This window comes from Neoarius graeffei, chromosome 1 (assembly GCF_027579695.1).
Source record: "Neoarius graeffei isolate fNeoGra1 chromosome 1, fNeoGra1.pri, whole genome shotgun sequence".
NCBI lineage: Eukaryota > Metazoa > Chordata > Actinopteri > Siluriformes > Ariidae > Neoarius > Neoarius graeffei.
In genome coordinates, this window is record NC_083569.1 from 72,368,119 (window position 1) to 72,379,648 (window position 11,530).

The following is an 11,530-nucleotide window of genomic DNA, read 5'->3' on the forward strand; positions in this document are numbered from 1 at the left end:
GAGACGTCGTCTGGATGGGAGCATATGTTGCTCTAGAACCTGGATATACCTTTCAGCATTGATGGTGTCTTTCCAGATGTGTAAGCTGCCCATGCCACACGCACTAATGCAACCCCATACCATCAGAGATGCAGGCTTCTGAACTGAGCACTGATAACAACTTGGGTCGTCCTTCTCCTCTTTAGTCCGAATGACACGGCGTCCCTGATTTCCACAAAGAACTTCAAATTTTGATTCGTCTGACCACAGAACAGTTTTCCACTTTGCCACAGTCCATTTTAAATGAGCCTTGGTCCAGAGAAGACGTCTGCGCTTCTGGATCATGTTTAGATACGGCTTCTTCTTTGAACTATAGAGTTTTAGCTGGCAACGGCGGATGGCACGGTGAATTGTGTTCACAGATAATGTTCTCTGGAAATATTCCTGAGCCCGTTTTGTGATTTCCAATACAGAAGCATGCCTGTATGTGATGCAGTGCCGTCTAAGGGCCCGAAGATCACGGGCACCCAGTGTGGTTTTCCGGCCTTGACCCTTACGCACAGAGATTCTTCCAGATTCTCTGAATCTTTTGATGATATTATGCACTGTAGATGATGATATGTTCAGACTCTTTGCAATTTTACACTGTCGAACTCCTTTCTGATATTGCTCCACTATTTGTCGGCGCAGAATTAGGGGGATTGGTGATCCTCTTCCCATCTTTACTTCTGAGAGCCGCTGCCACTCCAAGATGCTCTTTTTATACCCAGTCATGTTAATGACCTATTGCCAATTGACCTAATGAGTTGCAATTTGGTCCTCCAGCTGTTCCTTTTTTGTACCTTTAACTTTTCCAGCTTCTTATTGCCCCTGTCCCAACTTTTCTGAGATGTGTTGCTGGCATGAAATTTCAAAATGTCTCACTTTCGACATTTGATATGTTGTCTATGTTCTATTGTAAATACAATATCATTTTTTGAGATTTTGTAAATTATTGCATTCCGTTTTTATTTACAATTTGTACTTTGTCCCAACTTTTTTGGAATCTGGGTTGTATTTATTTTTACCTTCCTCAGAAATATCCTTTAAAATGTAGAATGCATTCAGTAAATTAGCAGTATGTAGTATAGAACTTAAACCAGTGGCTTTGATTCGCAAGAATGCAGCCTGCAAATATATATTGCTATATGGATAAATCTCATGTAGTCTATGCAGGCATTTTCCATTAGGCTGAAATCAAGACCTTTACACTTTTTCATTTCCAGGAGATGGAGCTAATTGGCATCTGTCATAACTGCTTTGATACAGATAAATTGATTGGATTAGACTGTTGGATCAAATTCTTATATTTTTTTAATATTGATCATATGACTTCATATTTGTTTGTTCATTTTTGTACTAATATTTAAGTGTTTTACATCCAGTACATTTTCTATTTTTTGTCCTATGTTTGTTATATCATGTATGCTGTACACCGATCAATCATAACATTAAAACCTCTGACAGGTGAAGTGAATAATGAAGTTATTCCACGAAATCGAGTCGTATATGAGCTGATAGCTGACGAGGAGCGTAGCACCGGGTTGGCTATAAGCCATGTATGACGAGATTGAGTGGAATATCTGTTTTATTCTATCCACAGTCACTGGATTTTGAGAAACAGGGCATTTTTATTTTTTGCAAATTTGATCAATAAAAACTTTATACGTAACGTCTGACGAGAGAATTTCCGCATAGAATGTAAACAAACCAGTGAAATGACGGGAGCAATTTGTGAAAAATGCTATTATAATAATTCTTAAAAAATAAAAAGATTTGTTCTTACTAGGGATGGCAAAAACTAAAAAAAAATCTTGACCGAGCACCGAGCCTCATTAGCCGGTTAAAGTCGGTTAACCGATGAGTTTAAAATTCTAGAATTGGAATTATTACAGGGATGTAAACGGCGCGCCTTTTGGCGGATGCCGCCCTCTCCACGGCTGAATCGCGCAGATCCGACCTTCCTTTCCCAAGGGGGGGGGGCGTTGGAGCATCCGACCACAACTTCATCAAAGCAAATTCTGCATATAAGCAAATGCTGCCACAGTCCACGAAGCACAGGAAGTACAAGCACGAGAAGAAAACAGCAAATCAGAAAGCCGCCCGCGCCGAAGCCGCGCAAAATTTAATGTGCGCAGCCCCCCGATCCACTGCCCTCCTCCCACACCCTCCACGCCTCATGGACTGCAACGGCACCCGCCTATTTATTAATTTTAATACAGAATCCACCTTGAAATTACAATCAGACACTCCAACCCCCCCCCCAAAAAAAAAAAAAAAAAAAACAACGGATCTGCGCGATTCAAAAAAAAAAAGTCGGCATCTGCGCCTTTAGTTTGTGTGGAGAGATCTGATCTGCAATAACATGCATTGTTGGCTACAGACCGAAACATACTTTCAGAATGCACTGGCCAAGGCAGGACTAAACTCCATGTGCCTTCTAATAATAATTAAAAAAAAAACCACAATAGTAATTTATAAGCTAAAAAGCCTGTGTCTACACTTTTCTCTCGCCGAGTGGCAGCGGGAGGGCGGGACATGACTGAATGGGTGTTTCTGATTTGTCAGCTGTCTTTAACAGGGGGAGGAGGGCGGGACATGACTGAATAGGTGTTTCTGATTTGTCAGCTGTCGTCCTTACACCGCATGGCATGCCCCAAGCGTTTACAACACAGAATTCCAAGTCCTCCGCTCCAAAATCGGCAGCTTCAAAACGATTTTTTTTTTTAACCGACAACCAAAAAAAAATTAACCGGTTGACGTTGATTCGGTCAACCACCGGTCAAACGGTCATCGGTTAACATCCCTAGTTCTTACCATCAAATACTTTTTATTCCATATTTTGCTTTTTTTTTGGGGGGGGGTTGTTTTTGAGTACAGTTTTTATTTCATCCTCAGTTGGTTCAGCAACACGCCGCCATTTTGTTTTTCTCTACTCACTGTATATGAGCTGGTAGTAGAGTAGCCAATCAGAGTGCGAGATTGCTCATATCCAGTGAATGTGGATAGAATAATACTGAATGTCTCATGACAATGGCACCTGTTAAGGGGTGGGATATATGAGGCAGGAGGAGAGCAGTCAGTTCTTGAAATTGATTTGTTGGAAGCAGGCAAAATGGATAAGCGTAAGGATCTGAGCGACTTGGACAAGGGTCAAAATGGCACATCTTGTGGGGTGTTCCTGGTATGCAGTGGTATGATTTGGTGTCCACTCTGATCCAGTGACTTGTTTATTATTCCAGTTTTCCTATGCTTACTAAAATTTTACTGTGTGATAATCCTGTGGTCTTTTTTTTTAAATGCAGGTGAAACGGTCGCAGCATTCTGTCTGACTGAGCCATCTAGTGGTTCGGATGCTGCCTCAATCAGGTCTGTTGCTGTGCCCTCACCTTGTGGCAAGTACTTCACCCTTAATGGAAGCAAAATTTGGATCAGGTGAGCGGACGTGTGCATGCAGGTGTCTAACACTACGTTCAGACTGCAACCTGAAACGACCCATATCCGATTTGTTGTGAAATCCGATTTTTTTGTTAGGCCGTTCACATTACCAATTATATGAGACTTGTATGCGATCTCCAATATGAACGGAAAACGACCCAAAAGTGTCCCGCATGCGCAAATTGACACGTAATAAGCACATCTACCTAATACGTAAACAAAAAAAAGCGCACTCTTCAAGTTTAATGGTTTTCTTTTTTTGTTTGTTTAATTATCTGGTTAGTGTTAAAGTGTGAGGTCTCGTGTGTGTTTTTGTTTCTGAACTGAAATGAAAACGTGTAGCCTGGTAACGAGGGTTGACTCCTAAATATGTCTCTAATTTCTATATAAGTGCACTACATGTTACTAGGAAGTAATGGATTTTTAAACTCTATATAGTGCACTCGAGCTTCAGTAGGCAGTCATTTGGGATACGGCCGCTGTATTACCAGACTCTTAGTTCAGGCTTAATAATCTGCACATATTTATTTCGTCATATTAATAAACTTTTTCTACATTTTTATAAATATTTATTTAGATTGTTTATAGCCAGCTGAATTCTGCAACTTCTCTCAGCGCTGGCTCAAGGTGCAGAAACACCAGTGCAGTTTGCGATGGAGATGAGGCGAGACCTGGTGATGTGGTACAGGATGGTTTAAGTTATAAATCAGTTATAGAAACTGTTTTATTTAATCAGGCTAACAGATCCACCATTGGCTTGATCAATTCTATAAAAGTCTATTTAAATTCTGAAAACTGTACAAATGTTGTTGTTTTCCACCAAAGAGGCGGGATTAGCCAACGCAGAATAGTGACGTTTGTCTCTTGTTGATGACGTGTAGGTCGCATGAATGCGACCTGTCCGGTCAGACTGCAGTCGCATGTGAAAATATCGGATATGCATCGGAATTAGGACCACATATCCAAGCGGCCTGGGTCGCATGTGAAAAAATCGGATCTGTGTCGTTCAGATTGTCAATAACAAATCGGATACAGGTCGCATATGGGCAAAAAAATCGGATATGGGTCGTTTCAGGGTGCAGTCCGAACGTAGTCTAAGAGACCACACACACTGACACGAGTTCAGAAACTCCACCACCAGAGGGCAGCTCTGCTTTTCATATTTATTATAGACATATGTTTTAGTTAACATTTTACCCAGACCTAATCTGAAAAGAAAATTGCATCATCCATCTGTAACTATTCAAAAATGTCTCTATTGACAGATATTGCATTTTATGTGTATGAAGTTTTGTTTGCCCTAAGTTATCTTTCTCTCTGTCCTGCCACAGTAATGGAGGCCTGGCTGAGATCTTTACTGTGTTCGCTAAGACTCCAGTGAAGGATGAGAAAACTGGAGAGGTGAAAGATAAGATCACTGCTTTAATTGTTGAACGAAGCTTCGGAGGAGTCACACAGTGAGTTAAGCTTGATTTAACGTCACTTATTGACCAAGCAAGTCCATGCATTGAGGTAATTCATAGTAATGAAGGCAGTTAGCGAAGGATCATTTTGGTATGGGTAAACATGAACAACGCCCACGATTTTAGAGTACTAAAACTGTGGGCGGCACGGTGGTGTCGTGGTTAGCACGGTCGCCTCACAGCAAGAAGGTTCCAGGTTTGAACCCAGCAGCCAGCGAGGGTCTTTCTGTGTGGAGTTTGCATGTTCTCCCCGTGTCTGTGTGGGTTTCCTCCGGGTGCTCCGGTTTCCCCCACAGTCCAAAGACATGCAGTTATGTTGACGTGGGGTGGCCTTGGGCTGAGGTGCCCTTGAGCAAGGTACCTGACCCCTGACTGCTCCCCGGGCGCTCTGGTGTGGCTGCCCACTGCTCTGAGTGAGTGTGTGTTTTCACTGCTTCAGATGGGTTAAATGCAGAGGATGAATTTCACTGTGCTTAAAGTGTGCATGTGACAAAGGTTTCTTCTTCTTCTAAGGGCCTCTGCATGCTCTTGCGACAAGGCTTTCGCAGATAGCTTTTCGCAGACAGTTGTAATTTATCGTTGAGCGGGGAGTAATAGGCGTGCGCGATGTTATTCACCGCCACAACGCAAGGGGGCGCGAAGTCGCGAAATCGCTAGGAGTAGTTGGTGGGTGTGGTTAGTGGAGTGTTTATCCTCCGGTTACTTATAATGACTAGAACTGGAGTCGTATAGATGTACGTACTTCCTCGATCAACCGCTCTTCGTGCTGCTCCATCTTCGCTCGTGCTTTTAAAAATGGCGGTCGTGAAAACAAAACAAACCGGGAAAGTAGGGAAGCGGAAATGTGTGTATGGCGGATGTAGAGTGGACCAATCAGAGCCCTCTTGTCTGCGAGGCTTCTGCGGTGGTCACAATTTTTGGGAGGTGCGCACAGAGCGTCTGCGAAGGGGGGGGCTACACAGACGCCATCTGCGACGCCATCTGCGAGGACTGGGTTGTCAGCATAAATTGGCCTTAAAACTATTTGGTCGGCCTTAGAAGAGGTTTAGGGCAGGGTATTCTGCTGTCTGTACTTTTCCTAATTGTCTTGTTGATGTACCAGTCTCTCCAATATTTGTTTTAGTCATCTCTCTCCCTCTTTTTTTTTTTTTTTTTTCCTGTTTTCTTTTGTGCCCATGTCATGATCTAGTGGTCCTCCAGAGAAGAAGATGGGTATCAAGGCCTCAAACACAGCAGAGGTGTACTTTGAGAATGTGCATGTTCCAGCCGAGTGTGTACTGGGTGAAATTGGAGGAGGATTTAAAGTGGCCATGAATATCCTCAACAACGGGCGCTTCGGCATGGCTGCAGCACTCTCAGGAACCATGAAGGGTGTTCTTGCTAAAGCGGTACGTTTACTATCTGTGCTTTGTAAAAATCTGCATGTGTGTTTGCATTTTGTAGCGAGTCTATGAATATTAAAACCTGATTCTTGAAGCTAACCAGCTAATAGCATTCATTCCATAGAGGGAAAACCGCCAAAATATCTTAAGGTACAGTCCACTTTGTTGACACTGTGCTATAATATTTAAAAAGTCTTAATTTTTGATGATATTTTAGAAACACAGATCTTAATTAAAGCCAGCACAGATAAAATATTTATATAGCCCCTTTTACATAGTCTTTTACTGTACGAGTTAAAAACAATATTGAATCATGGGTGTTAATACTTGAACAGAAATTGATTTCCCTCAAAATTGTGAAACTTGCGTTTTCACGGTCTGTGGTGTTTTTTTTGCAAGTGTAAATACTTTGTTGCTTGTAGGCTTCCGTAGTGGTTACTCAGCAATACTCAGGTTTTTAATGCATCATTATATAAATTCCGATTGTTTCCAGTGTTGAGACGTTTAGTCCTCCTTAACGCTGGATGCAATAATATATAATTTTTGATAGATTTTTCCAAAAATGTGCCACAGTATTTAGAAATCGGTGCCAAAAAAAAAAAAGAGAATTAAACAGTTGGACCTAGGCATTAACAATAAATGGCTGGAAGAATGGCTACAAGAACTTGACAACTATGATGAGCTACTAGAAATGTGGTGTCAAACTTGTTGACAAGGCTGGAGTTGTGATTTTGCTTTTTATGTAATGAGAAAAAGACCTACGGCCAAAACAGAAAGGAGTTTTTAAAGAATGCAAATGATGACCAAAATGATCAAAAAGCTGTTTGTCAGCAGGCGCTCACACCCTGGCTCTTTTTTTTTTTTTTTTTGTCTGGGGTAATACAATTTACATATGTAGGCACTCTACATTATAAAAATAACATTGCAGACTTCAGAGCGGGTGGGTGGAGCACAGAAGGGCGGCAGGCCAGAACTAAGTTCCAAAAACTCTATTTTTGCACTTTTCAGTGACACACACGTACACTCTCCCAGCCACACGCATACACACACATAAGCCATCTGGTTCGGGAGAGACCCTTCCTCTGCCCTCTCTCTCCTTATATAGGGCATGGTTGCTGGGAAGACACACAAACACAGGTTAATTCACATCAGGTGTAGTGATTCTGCCACTTATCTTCCCTGACTCCGCCCTCCGGTCACAGACTGATGCTTGACCACGCCCCCACTGCCACATACCCCCACCGCCCGACTCAGGCCGGACAGCCGTCCGGCCCGCAGCCGACCCCCCCCCCCCCCCCTTGACGGGAGAGGTAGTCCGCCACGACCATCTGCGCCCTTGGCCTGTGGACCACCTTGAAGTTAAAGGGTTGGAGTGCCAGATACCAACGGGTGATCCACGCGTTGGCATCCTTCATGCGGTGGAGCCACTGGAGGGGCGCGTGGTCCGAACAGAGGGTGAAAGGGCATCCCAGCAGGTAGTAACGGAGGGCAAGGACCGCCCACTTGATGGCCAGGCACTCCTTCTCTATGGTGCTGTAGCGTCCCTCACGCACTGACAGCTTTCGACTTATATACAGCACTGGGCGATCCTCCACCTCCTGGAACAAAACAGCCCCCAGCCCTCTGTCCGACGCGTCCGTCTGCAATATAAAAGGGAGAGAAAAGTCAGGGGAGTGTAACAGTGGCCCCCCACACAGTGCAGCCTTTACCTCAGAAAAAGCCCGCTGGCATTGCTCCATCCACTGGACCGGATCTGGTGCCCCCTTTTTAGTGAGATCAGTCAGCAGGCTGGTGATGTCCGAATAATTAGGTATAAACCTACGATAATAGCCAGCCAGCCCCAGGAACTGTCTCACCCCCTTTTTGGTCTTGGGCCTCAGGCAGGCCGCAATCGCTGCAGTCTTGTTAATTTGGGGACGCACCTGCCCATTGCCCAAGAGGAAGCCCAGATACCGTACTTCCAATCGCACACTTCTTCAGGTTGGCTGTGAGACCCGCCCGCCTCAGCAACCTAAGGACGGCCCTCAGGTGTTGTAGGTGCTGCGGCCAGTCATTACTATAAATAATGATGTCGTCAAGGTATGCGGCAGCATAGGTGGCATGGGGCGGAGGACCCTATCCATCAGCCACTGAAACGTAGCACGTGCCCCAAACAGCCCAAAAGTTGTGTTGGGGAGAGGTGGTCTCCACAGGGGACCGGAGAGGTACGCGATGCCAATGCTCCCTTTTGAACCTCCGGCCCCAGCTCTGCCTTCTCCGGAACCACCAACACCACGGGGACCTCCTCGTTCCAGAGTTTGAGTAGATTGAGGTGGTAAATCTGGAGCGCCCCACCCCTGTCCGTTCGCCTCACCTCGTAGTCGACGTCCCCGACTCGCCGTGTGACCTCAAAGGGTCCTTGCCACTTGGCAATTAATTTGGAGCTCGATGTGGGCAACAGTACGAGTACTTTATCTCCCGGTGTGAACTCCGTAAGGCACGTACCCTTGTTGTACAGGCGGGTTTGCTGTTCTTGGGCCTGCTGCAGATTCTCCTGGGTTAGGTGCATGAGTGTGTGGAGTTTTGCGCACAGGTCAATAACATATTGAATTTCATTTTTACTTGGTGAAGGTCCCCCCTCCCAGTTTTCTCGCAGCACGTCTAAAATGCCGCGCGGCTTACGCCCATATAACAATTCGAACGGGGAGAACCCCGTGGAGGCTTGTGGGACCTCTCGCACTGCAAACAAGGGTTCGAGCCATTTATCCCAGTTACGTGCGTCCTCGCTTACGAATTTTTTAATTATATTTTTGAGGGTGCGATTGAACCGTTCAACTAAACCATCTGTTTGTGGGTGATGAACGCTGGTGCAGATCGGCTTAATACCTAATAACCCATAAAGTTCGTTCAGTGTTCGTGACATAAACGTGGTGCCTTGATCAGTCAGAATCTCTTTTGGGATTCCAACTCGGGAGATAACGCGGAAGAGTGCTTCTGCAATACTGCGTGCTGATGTATTGCGAAGAGGCACCGCTTCCGGGTATCGCATTGCATAGTCCACTAGAACTAATATAAAGCGGTACCCTCATGTTGACCGATCTAATGGCCCGACGAGATCCATCCTGATTCTTTCGAACAGGGTCTCGATTAATGGCAGAGGGCGCAAAGGCGCTTTTGGAATGGCCGCTGGATTTACTAACTGGCATTTGCGGCACGCTATACACCACCTACGGACATCGCCGTGAATCCCTGGCCAATAGAACCAGGCCATTATTCGGGCTAGTGTTTTATCCTGCCCCAAGTCTCCAGCCATGGGATTAAAGTGAGCCACCTGGAATACCAATTCCCGGTGGCTTTTTGGAATCAAGAGCTGCGTGATTTGTTCTTTAGTTTGAGTGTCCTGCGTCACTCGGTATAATCTATCCTTCATAATAGAAAAGTAGGGGAAGGACGGGGTGCCGTTTGGCTGGAGCGTTTGACTATCGATTACTCTCACTTGGTCAAACGCATGCCGCAGGGTCTCGTCTCGCGACTGCTGTAACAGGAAATCCGCAAGGGATTCCCCGAGAGAGGGAGGAGGAGCCGGCGGCTCCTCACTCTGACGCGGAGATGACGTAGCCGGCTCTGTGAAAGCTGCTCCCGCCAAAGCGACACCGGGACCTCCCCTTGCCGAAATACGGCAGGACCCACTCTTCATTAAATGCCTCATTAATTCCCCGAATCCCGGCCAATCAATCCCCAAAATTATCGAGTGGGTGAGGCGAGGATTAACCGCCGCCTTTACTCTAAATTTTTCCCCTTTTTGAAAAAAATGTGGACTGACACCAAAGGGTAGCTGTGAACATCCCTGTGCACACACAACACCTTCACCAATTGTGCTCCCCCCAATGCCTCGTCTTGCACCAGGTTTTGGTGGATTGAGGTCTGATTACAGCCAGAGTCCACCAAAGCCTGATATGTATCCCCTTGGGTACTCACCGGTACGCGATACGCTCCGGCCCGATCGAGGGCGGCTCCTGGCGCATCGGGGATCCGAACCACCGCGCCCACTTCCATCACCAAGCACTGCTGTTGGAGGTGGCCCGGCTCCCCGCAGCGCCAGCAAACCGGCCCGGCCTTTCTCTCTGCACCAGTACTCTGGGGCTCACTCACCTGAGGAGGGGGGGAGAGACGGACACGGAAGTGGGAAACGGGAGGACACCGCGGGGGTGGCGGACCGGCTGTGAGGGAGCCAGCCCCTGCTTCCGCGGTGGGGGAACGGGGCGAGGACGAGACACAGAAGGGGAGGGAGAGAGAGAGAGAAGCAAAAAGGGGATCTGTGATCCTGCCACGGGAACAGCCACCAAATGATCCTCCGCCAACTCGATGGCCTGATCCAGCGACGCCGGGCGATGGCACTGGACCCACTCTGCCGTTCCTTTGGGAAGTTGCGCAATGAACTGCTCCAGTGCCACCAGGTCGACGACTCCCTCGGCATCGCGGTTGTCAGCCCTCAGCCACCGCCTGCAGGTGTCCCAGAGTTGCTGGCCAAACGCGAATGGGCGGCCGACCTCCTCTAGGCGCAGAGCGCGGAAGTGCTGACGATGTTGTTCGGGGGTGCGCCCCACACGCTGGAGGACGGCCCGGCGCAGGTCCGCATAGACCAGCCGGCTGTCAGCGGGGAGCTGTAGCGCGGCCAGCTGCACCTCGCCCGTTAGCAGGGGGAGGAGGCGCGCCGCACGCTGTTCCGCCGGCCACCCCGAGGCTTCTGCTGCTTGTTCAAACAGCGTGAGGAAGGCCTCGGGGTCGTCGTGCGGGCCCATCTTTGTTGGGGTGAGGTGGAGTGGGCCCGCAGCGGTGGAGATGGTGGCCCCCGCCGACGCGAGGAGGTGCTGGAACGCCTGACGATCTTCCTGTTGTACCAGGGCCTCAAGCTGTTGTTCTTGCTCCTTTTGGAGGGCGAGCAGTGCCTGGTGCTGGCTCTGTTGGGCCGTGGTGAGGGCGTGGATCAGGTCTGCGAAGGGGGAGGACTCCATGGGGCTGTTCTCTTCTGTGCTCGGATCCCGGGTTTCGGCACCACTGTAGACTTCAGAGCGGGTGGGTGGAGCACAAAAGGGCTGCAGGCCAGAACTAAGTTCCAAAAACTCTCTTTATTTTTGCACTTTTCAGTGATGCACACGTACACTCTCCCAGCCACACGCATACACATAAGCCATCTGGTTCGGGAGAGACCCTTCCTCTGCCCTCTCTCTCCTTATATAGGGCGTGGTT

At 47.3% G+C, this 11,530-nt stretch overlaps 1 protein-coding gene across 1 annotated transcript in view; it reads left to right on the top strand.

The window, feature by feature from the left end:
- Positions 1 to 11,530, top strand: part of acadvl (acyl-CoA dehydrogenase very long chain) — a 73,220-nt gene that overhangs the window by 9,740 nt on the left and 51,950 nt on the right. The window contains exons 8-10 of the mRNA XM_060921091.1: positions 3,324 to 3,453; positions 4,788 to 4,913; positions 6,109 to 6,307. Coding sequence (XP_060777074.1) covers positions 3,324 to 3,453; positions 4,788 to 4,913; positions 6,109 to 6,307 — 455 coding nt within the window. The remainder of the gene's footprint in view (positions 1 to 3,323; positions 3,454 to 4,787; positions 4,914 to 6,108; positions 6,308 to 11,530) is intronic.